The sequence below is a fragment of the Tupaia chinensis genome, unplaced genomic scaffold (assembly GCF_000334495.1).
Source record: "Tupaia chinensis unplaced genomic scaffold, TupChi_1.0 Scaffold000217_1, whole genome shotgun sequence".
Lineage (NCBI taxonomy): Eukaryota > Metazoa > Chordata > Mammalia > Scandentia > Tupaiidae > Tupaia > Tupaia belangeri.
The window spans coordinates 3,807,629-3,821,875 of record NW_006159692.1 but is presented as its reverse complement, the minus strand read 5'-3'; the positions used below and the strand labels follow the sequence as shown (position 1 = coordinate 3,821,875).

Genomic DNA, 14,247 nt, shown 5'->3' with positions numbered 1-14,247 from the left:
CCTAGAACTCCGTAAGAACTTAGTGGTGCCCATCTCCACAAGTCTTGTAGAGGAACTTACGTGTTGCTGAAGAAATGAACAGAACTCAGTACTTCATAAACATGCCACAATGTCTCAGTTGTCACCTTGTCAGCTATCTCAGTACATAATCGGACAGTATTTTATTTGACTCATAATCATGGGTAGAAAGCAAACTGGAACTTAACTTTGCTAACCAACATAAAAGCAGCTGTCACTTGAAACTTCATAAAGTGACTCAAAATACATGATTCACATTTATTTTTACTGTAGTTTTTATCCTTTTGATATAAGAATAAAGCAAAAGAAGCTCAGGTAAAAAGAAAGCAAAATGACAAGACTACCATAAACTAGATGTCACACTAACCTAAAGTCCTTCCAGGCCTCTAGCTACAGTACTTAGTACTGTTCAAGTGGGCAGAAGAACTGGGTTGTTGGAAAAGTTGTGACGTGTTTTTCTATGCAAAAACGTGTCATGACTTTTCCAACAACCCAATATTTTGTGTACACAACATATCTGCAACTTACAAAGACAACATGGACTTTAAAAGTAGTATTTAATGACCTGGATAAACTAAAATAAAGACATAAACACTAATATAACTATGCACAGAACAATTTCCAATCGAAGGTCAGATCACAGCTTGTCTTACAAGGTCTAGAAACTCCTGAATGTCAGTGGAAGCAGTAAAGTTTTCTCTATGTTAACCTCGACGGCTCCTCACTTCCAAAATACACTAAAAGACAACACATAGATGGAGTAATTTGTCTCTTAGATAGTGGGAGCTCAACTTACATGGAGAATTTAAAGGTAAAAATCACATATAACCAAAATTATCGACATACTAAGTGACACTATAAGACTGAAATAAACAGAATAGATTTCCATTTTCCCTATTACGCAAAGTCGTAGGGACATCTGTATTTCCTAATTTTTTCTTTCTTCTTAAACCAAGTATATTTAGAAAAACTTGTATGAGTCAACTATGCCTACGATGAAACTCCCTGAGGTATAAGGCATCTTCAGAAAGTTCATGTAAAATGTGCATTATGGGAAACCAATGCATGGATTGCAGAATTTCTTTATACCAAAATAAACCTGCACTTTAATTCCACTTTTCCATGAACTTCTAAAAAATTAATTAATTAGTTAATTAATTATAATTTGACTAGAAAGAGATAGCATGAGAAAGAGAAAGTGACTAAGCCACAGTCCGCCAGGTCCAGGACTCAACCACAGTCGACCACATGGCAGTCCAGCGCCCTTAGCCACCACACCACCTGCCGGCCCCTCCATGAACTTTTAGAAGTACCCACATATTAGCTGTGGCTCAGTCATTTTGATGGCTTACTCCCTAGAACCTCCAACACAGGTGGGAAAGCTCTACTGAAATACCATGTAGTATCCCTGAGGTAAGACAAAGGTGCACTGTAATTACATGAATATAATCTTAGAAAAGATATTAGGGACTGAATTGTGTCCTCCCACGATTCTCATGTTATAGTGCCTTAGAACGTATTTGGAAACAGGGCTTTAAAGAGATAATTAAGATAAAATGAGGTCGTCTCCCACATCATCTAGTGGTTAGGATTCCTGGTTTTCACCCAGGTGGCCTGGGTTCAACTCCCGGTGTGGGAACGCCACCCTTGGGACCAGCAGTTAGCATAATGGCTACATTGCTGGACTCCCATTTAGTCGAATGCGGTTTGAGTCCCGGATCCGGTGGCTTAAACTCATGCCAGGCGTGTGTGTGTGTGCATGCCCATCCCCCCAGGGGGTGATTTCTCGCTTTCTATCTCTCTCTCTCTAATAAATACACGCACCCTATAGCAAAAACCTCTCCAAAAAAACAAAAACATAAAGAAGATAGAATGAGGTCATTGGGGCAGGCCGTAATCTAATCTGATTGGTTAGATTTATAAGAGGAGGAGACTAGGATGGTGAGAAGGTGGACACCTGCGAGTCAAGGAGAGAAGCCTGAGGAGAAGCAAGTCTTGCTGACTCTCTGATTTTAGACTTCTAAGACATTTCTACTGCTTAAGCCACTTCGTCTTGTGTGTTTTGTCATGCAGTTCTTTTTATTTATTTTTTTTTAAAGAGATTTTTGCCGTAGGGTGTGCATGCGCTTGCCAGTGAGACAGAAAGTGAGAAATCATCCCCAGGGGGATGGCCATGCCGCAATCCCTTCCCCCATTCTCCTCTTGGGATCTTGGGCATGCACACACGTGCTCCCTAAGAGTTTTAAGCTGCTGGATCTGGGGTTTGAATTACGGTTGATTATGGGGGAGTCCAGTGATGTAACTATTATGCTATCTGTGGGTTCCTCAGGCAGTTATTGCAAACAAAAGGAGTAATTTTTCTAGCCCCCAAGTAGCTGGAACTATGGGCTCAAAGTCTTCTAAGTTTTTTTGTTTGTGCTTATCAGTTATCTTCAGAAGAATTTAAAGCTTTAGCTTCCCACGAGGAAGGCTGGCTCAAGCAGGCAATTTTTCTAACACTCACCAAAGATGATTCAAACACTACGGTGACCTGGAATAAAGACCCTAAAGCACGTGTTGACTGGCAGAGATGGTTTCAGTGATCTTTAGTGAATGTAACAAACAATACTGAAGTGAACTAGAACTTAGCTAACAGCTTGAGGCATGAGTTGTTCTGTACAGATACACTAGAGTATATGGTGGCATTAGAAGACAGTGTCATTTATCACAGTGAAATGTTTCACTTGAGTAAAATGAATCTTACATATCACCAGTGATCTGCAAAACTTTTCACTTACCTGCTAAATGTAAAGGCGTTGAATGTCGGCCTTGGGTATCACGGCAGTTTACATTATCAGGCGAAGACAGTTTCTTCACTCTGGCTAAACAACCCTTCTTGGCAGCATCTAGCAAAGCGGCATCTCCCCTAAGCAGGTCTTGAATATCTGTATCCCCATCTTTGACAAGATCCAAAGGCGTGTTTCCATCTCTATTTTTCTTTGTAGGGTCTGCACCATGCTAAGAATGTGAAAACCAGGGAAAAAAGTGGTTTAAGAGTGCCCTTAGTCAATGGGAAAATAGTCAGCTAATTATACCAAAGAAAGTAATTTTATACTGAGACACTACCTTAAAGGTTAAACAGGATTGTTAGTAATATTTAATTTTATATAAAATCATGATAAAAACAAGTTAAATATGACTGGGCTTTTATAACGCATTAATATAGCCTCCTATTATTTTTTTAACTTTTTTTTTTTTTTTGGCTATAGGGCATGCACGCTCATCAGAGAGAGACAGAGAGGGAAAGTGGGAAATCCCTCCCTAGGGGTAATGGCCACACCACAATCTCTCATCCTCTATTTTCTTCTTGGAATTTTTGGGCAGGTATGTATACACACCTGGAGCGTTTTACAAGCCACTAGGTCTGTGACTCTAACCACGTAGTCAGTCACGTGGGACCCAGTGCTTTAATCACTGTGACACCTGAGGGCCCCATATAGCCAAAATTTTAAATCATATTCAAAATAAGATCTTATTTCAGTATATTATTTTTATTTTTCATAAACATTGAAAAAATTAAATCTATCCTCTTGTTTTCAATATAAAATACTGACTAGTACCTGAATTTATCTACTGGTACCTATATTAAACCAATAACTCTAATTTTTATCAATGTTAAACAAACCTGGCCTAAAACCTGCAACCTTCATCAAATAAATACTTTTGAGGTCCAGGTACTACACAGAAAAAGTAAAAACACAGAAAAAATAAAAATAATAATGAAAGCATTATCACATGATCATAGCTGACTGTACTGTATACAAAAGTCTATGTGGGGTAAACATACTTGTAAATTTAAAGTTTATACTAGAGCTAGTAAATAAATCATAAGCATAACATACTCAATGTAATTCACACTATCCAAAGTACTTAAATATACCTGGAGCAAAAGCTTGCAAATTTCATATTTTCCTTTTGCTGCAGCTTCATGTAAAGGTGTAAATTTCCATAAATCAGCTACATTAACTACTGCTCCATGCTTAACAAGAAGTTCTGCAACTTCATAATGTCCGTAAGAACAAGCATTGTGCAAAGGGACAAGGCCTCTGAAAATAAAATAAATAATAATACTACTGGCTATGTTTTAATTTAAATTTTACATAACAAATAGATATTTCCTGAATTGTATAGGATATTTCTTGATTGCATTTTATAAAACTTAAATCTTCTGAAAGCAGAAATAAAATTTCTTTTTGAGGGAGAGAAGAAATATTTTAAAATATTTTAAATGCAAAGAATATAATGAATACCCATATACTCAATGTCTAAAGTAATATATTTTTATTAATTTTTCCCAGAGAGCATGCGCGCTTAGTGGAGAGAGACAGAGAGAAAACACATCCCCCGAAAAATGTGGAATGGTCACATGGTTAGGCTGCAATTCTTGCCAAACCTCTCTCCTCCAATTCCCCTTCCCTTTAGAATTTTGGGCATGCATGCACTTGCACCCTGTGTGTTCTCAAGCCACTGCATCAGGGACTCAAATCGTGCAGGTGGCCATGTGGATCCAGCTACCTTAACCATTAGGCCATGAGCTGGCCATTTTTAATAAATGATAACTTCAAGATAAACTGGAAGAATTAAAATTCCTTGAAAAAAAAACTGAAAAATTTATTACAGTATCTGGGTCAGTCGGTGGCATGGTGGTTGGTTAAGGCAGCTAGATCCCACATGGCCAACTATGCACTTTGAGTCCTGGATCCGGTGGCTTGAGAAATACGACGGTCAGGTGTGCATGCATGCCCAAAATCCCAAAAGGAGACTGGAGGAAAAGGGACTGCAGTGTGGCCATTCTCCCAGGGAGTGCTTTCTATTATTCTCTATCTCTGGTGAGCATGCGCACCCTACAACAAATTTAAAAAGAGCAAAACAAAACAGTATCACATTTAATTCATTTCCTTAGCCACTGTTGTGCTAGTAAGTCTTTATATGAATGCTGTCATAAATCTTAACTGCATGAAGAAGTTATTAAGCCTATGTTAGTAAACAGATTTCCTTGAAAAAAAAAAAAGGGAGGGGATTTCAGCTATTACTATATATATATATATGTTTTTTAAATTATTTTATTTTATTTATTTATTCATTCATTTTAATTTGACCAGAGAGAAACAGAGAGAGAGAGAGAGAAAATGAGAAAGCAAGCCACCAGGTACGGGACTCAAACCGTGGTTGGCCATGTGGGAGTGTCCAGTGCCTTAGCCAATATGCCACCTGCTGTTCCCTCAGCTATTAATATTAAAAGACCATCTTCAGATTGTCTTAGAAAGGTCAGATAAAGGTGAAGAACACAGAGGCCATGGCAATGGCTGGTACTTGCCCTTTATCTTTAGCGTGTACATCAGCTCCGTGTTGTAGCAGATACTCCACCACAGACACCCTGTTGTACCCAGCTGCAAAATGGAGTGGTGTCGACTGACGCCCTTCGATGTCTCTGCAGTTGACACTCTGAACAGTGCACAGTTTCTGTAGGACGGAACACAGGATACACATGATGATGCAAATTCTCATTTCTTTTTTCCACTTGTTTTGAAGAAATCTCAAATGTTGGACTTAAATTCTTATCTCTTCCCATTAGTATCTCAGGACTATTCTCATATCGTCATTTACTGGAAATCCTTCTAGTCTTCTCATCTATGCCTGTATCGTTTGCTTTTTCTATAACCAGTAGGTAAATGTTATCACTAGCACTACTACTGCTTACATAAAGGCAATCTAAGTATCACTTATTAGCAATCCTAACTTCCATTTTGTTGCACCAGTACCACCTAGGGATTTGGTAAAAATTCGCAACTTTGATGGACCAACAGATGGTTTAATGGTTATGTTGATGGACTCCCATGAAGTTGACCACGGTTTGAATCCTGGACCCAGTAGGTTAAAACATACTGGGTATGCATGCATGCCCAAAATCCAGAGAGGAAAATGGAGGAAAAAGGACTGTGGCATGGCCATCCCCCCTGGGGGATGATTTCTCACTTTCTGTCTCTCTGTCTTTCTCTGATGAGCACACACACTCCACAGCAAAAGTTCTCTTAAAAAACAAAAAAGAATTGCTCATTCATAAAATAATGGTGAATTAAATTTTAATTTGTATTAGTTATGTTGTAAAATAATTTTGCTCTTTCAAAATGTTAGGCTTCTGATTTGTTTACTTATGTACAGTTTCTATAAGTAACAGAAGTACTTAGTATAGGCAATATGAGATTGAAAATATTCCTACCATAAAAATCAAAATATGAGGCCGGAAAGAGGCACAGTAGACGCCTGGGGTAAGGTTCTGGGTTTCTGTCCTGGGGCCTCCCTGTGCTGGCCTGGTGCATGCGTGTGCCTACAATCTGGGCTGGCTGGCAGTGAATCATAGTGTGAGGACCAAAGTGGGGTCCTCACCCTGTGTGTGTGTGTGTGTGTGTGTGTGTGTGTGTGCGCGTGTAAGAGATGGGACAGCTAAGAGTCAAAGTTGGCAGTTCTGAGGAAGGGAAAAAAACTTCACTAGATTAAATATTTATCACCTGCTAATATCATTAGGAGAAAGTGGCTCTGCGAAGTGGCAACACTGCATCGTTACTGCATTTAAATACCAGCTCCCTGGGGGAAGGGGAGCACAGAAACGACGAAGGACAAGAAGAAATCTGAGGCAGAAATCAGTTTCCCCCTTACTTTAGGTGTTACATATAAACTAAAACAGACAATAATTTGATATACCTTATTCTCTTTAAGAAAAATGAACAGATTAAGTAAAACCCATCTGGTATTACATGAAGTGGACTTAAATTTGTGAATGTTGATATTTACTGAGATGCACGTGAAACTACAAACTCTTTTACTTTGACTATTCAATGCTCCTTATTTGCAGACAAGAACTTTATTATTGGCCTTTTCAAGCAAGGCGTATATAAACAAAGCAGGCTTTTCATGACAACAGTACAGATACAATCAGCAATGTAAAAATAAAAACCCAAAGTTGATAAAAACTTAAGATTACATCTTACTTTTACAGTTTCTACATCTCCAGCCTTTGCAGCTTCCAGCAATTGTCTGTCTGCCTCTGAATTACCTAGTGAGATACCCTCTAAAAAGAGAGAGGAAAGAATGATTAACTTCAATTTAGATGATGGGATCAAGCTGTATGGGATCTTATCAAAAAGTAAGTTTCATGGTTGGGTAGAATATGCAGGAAATGTCCATGGCCTGGAGGAAAAGGGACTGCAGTGTGGCCATTCTCCCAGGGAGTGCTTTCTATTATTCTCTATCTCTGGTGAGCATGCGCACCCTACAACAAATTTAAAAAGAGCAAAACAAAACAGTATCACATTTAATTCATTTCCTTAGCCACTGTTGTGCTAGTAAGTCTTTATATGAATGCTGTCATAAATCTTAACTGCATGAAGAAGTTATTAAGCCTATGTTAGTAAACAGATTTCCTTGAAAAAAAAAAAAGGGAGGGGATTTCAGCTATTACTATATATATATATATGTTTTTTAAATTATTTTATTTTATTTATTTATTCATTCATTTTAATTTGACCAGAGAGAAACAGAGAGAGAGAGAGAGAAAATGAGAAAGCAAGCCACCAGGTACGGGACTCAAACCGTGGTTGGCCATGTGGGAGTGTCCAGTGCCTTAGCCAATATGCCACCTGCTGTTCCCTCAGCTATTAATATTAAAAGACCATCTTCAGATTGTCTTAGAAAGGTCAGATAAAGGTGAAGAACACAGAGGCCATGGCAATGGCTGGTACTTGCCCTTTATCTTTAGCGTGTACATCAGCTCCGTGTTGTAGCAGATACTCCACCACAGACACCCTGTTGTACCCAGCTGCAAAATGGAGTGGTGTCGACTGACGCCCTTCGATGTCTCTGCAGTTGACACTCTGAACAGTGCACAGTTTCTGTAGGACGGAACACAGGATACACATGATGATGCAAATTCTCATTTCTTTTTTCCACTTGTTTTGAAGAAATCTCAAATGTTGGACTTAAATTCTTATCTCTTCCCATTAGTATCTCAGGACTATTCTCATATCGTCATTTACTGGAAATCCTTCTAGTCTTCTCATCTATGCCTGTATCGTTTGCTTTTTCTATAACCAGTAGGTAAATGTTATCACTAGCACTACTACTGCTTACATAAAGGCAATCTAAGTATCACTTATTAGCAATCCTAACTTCCATTTTGTTGCACCAGTACCACCTAGGGATTTGGTAAAAATTCGCAACTTTGATGGACCAACAGATGGTTTAATGGTTATGTTGATGGACTCCCATGAAGTTGACCACGGTTTGAATCCTGGACCCAGTAGGTTAAAACATACTGGGTATGCATGCATGCCCAAAATCCAGAGAGGAAAATGGAGGAAAAAGGACTGTGGCATGGCCATCCCCCCTGGGGGATGATTTCTCACTTTCTGTCTCTCTGTCTTTCTCTGATGAGCACACACACTCCACAGCAAAAGTTCTCTTAAAAAACAAAAAAGAATTGCTCATTCATAAAATAATGGTGAATTAAATTTTAATTTGTATTAGTTATGTTGTAAAATAATTTTGCTCTTTCAAAATGTTAGGCTTCTGATTTGTTTACTTATGTACAGTTTCTATAAGTAACAGAAGTACTTAGTATAGGCAATATGAGATTGAAAATATTCCTACCATAAAAATCAAAATATGAGGCCGGAAAGAGGCACAGTAGACGCCTGGGGTAAGGTTCTGGGTTTGTGTCCTGGGGCCTCCCTGTGCTGGCCTGGTGCATGCGTGTGCCTACAATCTGGGCTGGCTGGCAGTGAATCATAGTGTGAGGACCAAAGTGGGGTCCTCACCCTGTGTGTGTGTGTGTGTGTGTGTGTGTGTGTGCGCGTGTAAGAGATGGGACAGCTAAGAGTCAAAGTTGGCAGTTCTGAGGAAGGGAAAAAAACTTCACTAGATTAAATATTTATCACCTGCTAATATCATTAGGAGAAAGTGGCTCTGCGAAGTGGCAACACTGCATCGTTACTGCATTTAAATACCAGCTCCCTGGGGGAAGGGGAGCACAGAAACGACGAAGGACAAGAAGAAATCTGAGGCAGAAATCAGTTTCCCCCTTACTTTAGGTGTTACATATAAACTAAAACAGACAATAATTTGATATACCTTATTCTCTTTAAGAAAAATGAACAGATTAAGTAAAACCCATCTGGTATTACATGAAGTGGACTTAAATTTGTGAATGTTGATATTTACTGAGATGCACGTGAAACTACAAACTCTTTTACTTTGACTATTCAATGCTCCTTATTTGCAGACAAGAACTTTATTATTGGCCTTTTCAAGCAAGGCGTATATAAACAAAGCAGGCTTTTCATGACAACAGTACAGATACAATCAGCAATGTAAAAATAAAAACCCAAAGTTGATAAAAACTTAAGATTACATCTTACTTTTACAGTTTCTACATCTCCAGCCTTTGCAGCTTCCAGCAATTGTCTGTCTGCCTCTGAATTACCTAGTGAGATACCCTCTAAAAAGAGAGAGGAAAGAATGATTAACTTCAATTTAGATGATGGGATCAAGCTGTATGGGATCTTATCAAAAAGTAAGTTTCATGGTTGGGTAGAATATGCAGGAAATGTCCATGGCAATAGGAAAAAGTAAAAACACTCTCTTGAAACTCTTTCTGAAATATAACATATATAAACAAAAACATGTAAATGTGTATAACATTTAAAAAATGTAATGTAAGCAATAAAAAGGAACATAAAATAGATTTAAAAAGATGGCTTGCTCCATAACCAAGCCATATGGAACGGTGTAAAAGTATCAGGAAAGTAAAGGCTAGAAATTTAACCTGGGTTCTGCTGTTAACTAGTTATTTACATTGAGGCAAGTCATTTGAACTTTCTGAGTCCCAGACTGATTTTTAGTTCTACAAAAAAGGAGTTGGATTAGCTGATATCTGAAGTCATCTCCATGTCTGAAATGCTGTATTTTACAACTCATTTAAAAATCTCCGAAGAGAGGCTGGCCCTGTAGCCTAGTAGGTCAAAGAGCTAGACCCCATGTGGCCATCTACAGTATGAATCCTGGCCCCACTGGGCACATGTGTGTGCCCAAAATTCTGACAGGATGGAGGAAAGGAGAAGGGATTCCGGTATGGCCATGCTCCTCTGGTAGTTGCTTTCTACTGCTTTCTCTGTAGAATGCACACACCCTTTGGAAATTAGAGAAAAATATCTCAAAAGAGAAATAAACATCTACCTTGTATATTAAATTCCAGATGGATTAAAGATTTTTTTTTGGAGAGGTTTTTGCTAGAGGGCATGTGCGTGCGCCAGAAAGACAGAGAGAGACAGAGAGACAGAAAGCGAGAAATCCACCCCCCCATATGGGGGATGGCCACGCTGCAATCCCTTCTCCTCCATTCTCTTCTTGGGATCTTGGGCACATATGCACATGCGCCTGGCATGAGTTTAAGCCATTGGGTCTGGGATTCGAACTGCAGTTGACTACCTGGAAGTCCAGCAACATAGCCATTATGCCAACTGCTGGTCCCTAGATGGATTAAAGATTGAAATACAAAAAATTTAGACCTTAGAAGATGGATTAAAGATTGAAATACAAAAAATTTAGACCTTAGAAGAGGACTAGCTGGTGGTGTGGTTAAAGTGGCTAGATTCCATGTGGCTGGCTGCATGGTTTGAGTCCTGGATCCAGTGGCTTGAGAAACATGCCAGGCACATGAGCGTCCATGCCCAAAATCCCGAAAGGAGGGTGAAATTGAGAAGGGACTGTGGCATGACAATGCCGTATAGGGGTACTTTCTCACTTTCTCTGTCTCTCTCCAGTGAGGACACATGCCCTCTGGCAAGTAAATACTGGTAAATATTTTAATATCTTGGAACAGAAAGCTCTTGGAGCAGTACATCAAAAGCAGAACCAAAAAAGAAAACTGATTTGGAAAAATAACTGTTAAGCAACAGCATCATTAAATTTATAATACAAAAAACTGTAATGGAAAAAATCTGTTAAGACAATATGGATTTTAAAAGAGAACATATTATACATGACGTTCTTTTAAGAACATTTTAGAAGGCCACTCTAGAAGGCCTCAAAAGACAAATAAATGGGCTGGAGACATGGACAAGCAATTTTACACACTCACACACAGAGGAATGGCCAATAAGCATATTAAAATCACATTCAAACTTACTCAATATCAGAAATGCAAATTAAAATGTGGTATATTTTTCATTCGCTGGTGGAGAAAGAGGAAATGAGAGCTATACTGTTTTTGACATTATTTATATAGTTTACATAAAAAAAGGCATCTATTATTTTCATAATTCACACATTCACCCATGGAAAATAGTAAGAATCTTAATACCTAGCAATGACAAGGAAAACAACTTCTTTTATACACTCATAGTGGGGATATAAAATGGTACATACAACTTTTCTAGAAAATAATTTGACAATTATATGCTACCCTTTGACCTGGAATTTCCATTTTGACAATTTATTCTATGAAACTAGTTGGACAGGTAAGTAAAAGCTGTATGTAATGGTTTTTATTTTATTTTATTTTTCTTTAGAGAGAGAAATTTTTGCTATAGGGCACATGCGCTCACTGGGGAGACAGAGAGACAGAAAGAGAGAAATCACCTCCCGAGAGGATGGCTACACCGCTATCCCTTCTCCTCCACTCTTCTCTTGGGAATTTGGGCATGCACACAAGGTGCCTGGCATGAGATTTAAGCCACTAGGTCCAGGACTCTAACCATAGTTGGCTATGTGGGAGTCCAGTGACATAACCAGTATGTCATCTGCTAGTCCCACTATATGTAATAGTTTTAAAAATAAAACTGGTAAGGGCTAGCCAGTGGCATGGTGGTTAAGGTGGCTGGATCCCACATGTCCAACGGTGTGCACTGAGTCCTAGAGCCAGAGGTTTGAGAAACTCACCAGGTGTATGCATGTGTATGTGTGCACAAAATCTGGAGAGGCAATTGGAGAAGGGTTTGTGGCATGGCATTCCTCCTGGAGGGGCAAGGCTTTCTCACTTTCCCTCTCTCTGCCTCTCTTCAGCAAGTGCATGTCCCCTCTGGTCAATTAAAAAATAAAAATAAAAACTGGCAAGACTAAATTCTATGGCAGGTAGCTAAGTAGGACTAGTGTTAATTACACCAAAAACTGACATTGAAACACATGTGACACATGGGAAAGCAAAGGGACTCTTGAAAGCAATCCTCTAGTTGCTTCAGAGTCTTGGCAGACACCAGGAGGTTGTGTCAACCTGCCTTCATATAGTCAAGAATTTTTTCTCAAAATTTGGTTCCCAGACCAAGGCATAAAAATCATAGATGATAAGAATAGAAAAGGCTTGGTTTATTACATTTCTCATCTAAGCTTTCAGATATCAAAGCTACTCCATTAAATTATGATAAAAGCTAGAAATGTAAGCAGAAATAATTTAAAACTAATTGAATAATTCTTTTCTTTCTTTTTGGTATAGGGTGTGTGCAGTCACTAGAGAGACAGAGAGAGGAAGTGAGAGCCCACCCCCCACCCTCCCAGGAGGGATGTCCATACCACAGTCCCTTCTCTTCCATTCTCCTCTTGGGATCTAGGGGACACATACACACATGCTCAGTGTGAGTTTTAAGCCACCGGGTCCGGGACTCAAGTCACAGTTGACTACGTGGAAGTCCAGTGACGAAACCATTATCCCAACTGCTGGCCCCGAAACAGATTTCCAGGTTGAAATGTTTAAGCTGTGCCAACTTTGTAGATAATCAATCTAAACATTAATTAATGTTTACTGTAGTAAAATTACTACAAATTTAATATATTAAATGTGATAAAACTTTAAGTGGACTCAGTAGTTTCAAATGTTCTAATAAGACAAGTAGTTGGTTATCTAGACAAATTCCACATGCCCGTAAGTATATGCAGGATTTGGAAAGGAGTTAAGAAGCTGATGGCCAAGATTTATGATATTATTTGTCATTAGGGTTGTATGAAAGATGTTTCCCTTTCAAAGTTTTCCTTTCTTTATAAAGAAGTAGCAAATATATTTCGCTCTTACAAGCTTTCTTGATAAAAAGCTAAGAGTCATCTATTTACCCAAAGAAACTGAGCAGAAGATGCTACTGGAATGAAATCGTAACAGACTTAATGATATCTGGCATCAAGTATAATAAGGGAAGACTATATTGAGTTAAAAATAAATAGCCAAAACGTCTCAAAAACTTTCTCATCAACTGCTACATATGTAACACCTTATATGTAAACATTTGTAAAGATTAATTAAAAAAAAAAAACTAATTTCATGGAAGCATTTACTACCTTGAAGCAGTTGCTGCACATTTTCATTCCCCATCTGTAAGGCAGTAAAGCCCTGAAGGGATATGATGTTGGGGTCACACCCATAGCTCAAGAGGAGGCGGCAGGTCTGCAGATGGCCACAGTGCGCAGCTCTGTGCAGAGATGTCTGCCCAAGGTTATCCAGGGCGTTCACCTAACAGTGAAGAAAACGCTGAGATGAGTCTGCAGTGTGAAATTTAAAACCACCCAATCACGTACTTAGTACTTGGTAGTAATTTAAAAGTCTCAATTACTATTTTACGAAAATTATTATCCAGTGCCAAAACAAATATTTTTGCACACATCTAGAGCACAAATACATCAACTCATGAGGCTGACATCAGACAAGATCCAATTTTTGGGTAAAAATGTGAGATCCCGAGTAACAATTGAGTTTAGCATTGAAATATTCTTAGATTTCACTGTATTTAGAGCTAGACATTGCCCAAGAAAGTTGAATCCATGTAGTTTTATGGATCTGAGGTATAGAAATGTTGAAATTACCCCCAAGATACACAATAGTAACAAATCTAATAAATCAGTATTAAAACACCTTCTCTTCCATTCTCCTCTTGGGATCTAGGGGACACATACACACATGCTCAGTGTGAGTTTTAAGCCACCGGGTCCGGGACTCAAGTCACAGTTGACTACGTGGAAGTCCAGTGACGAAACCATTATCCCAACTGCTGGCCCCGAAACAGATTTCCAGGTTGAAATGTTTAAGCTGTGCCAACTTTGTAGATAATCAATCTAAACATTAATTAATGTTTACTGTAGTAAAATTACTACAAATTTAATATATTAAATGTGATAAAACTTTAAGTGGACTCAGTAGTTTCAAATGTTCTAATA

At 38.6% G+C, this 14,247-nt stretch overlaps 1 protein-coding gene and 1 non-coding gene across 2 annotated transcripts in view; one reads left to right on the top strand and one right to left on the bottom strand.

Annotated features, from left to right (window-relative positions):
- TNKS2 (tankyrase 2) overlaps positions 1–14,247 on the bottom strand; it is a gene marked incomplete at its 5' end in the record, with an annotated part of 80,368 nt that overhangs the window by 25,771 nt on the left and 40,350 nt on the right. The window contains 4 exon segments of the mRNA XM_014587527.2: positions 2,796–3,015; positions 3,938–4,103; positions 7,801–7,946; positions 9,471–9,550. Of these exon segments, the coding sequence (XP_014443013.1) occupies positions 2,796–3,015; positions 3,938–4,103; positions 7,801–7,946; positions 9,471–9,550 (612 nt within the window).
- TRNAE-UUC (transfer RNA glutamic acid (anticodon UUC)) lies at positions 1,586–1,657 on the top strand. The gene has a single exon. It is a non-coding gene; the product is annotated as a tRNA-Glu (tRNA).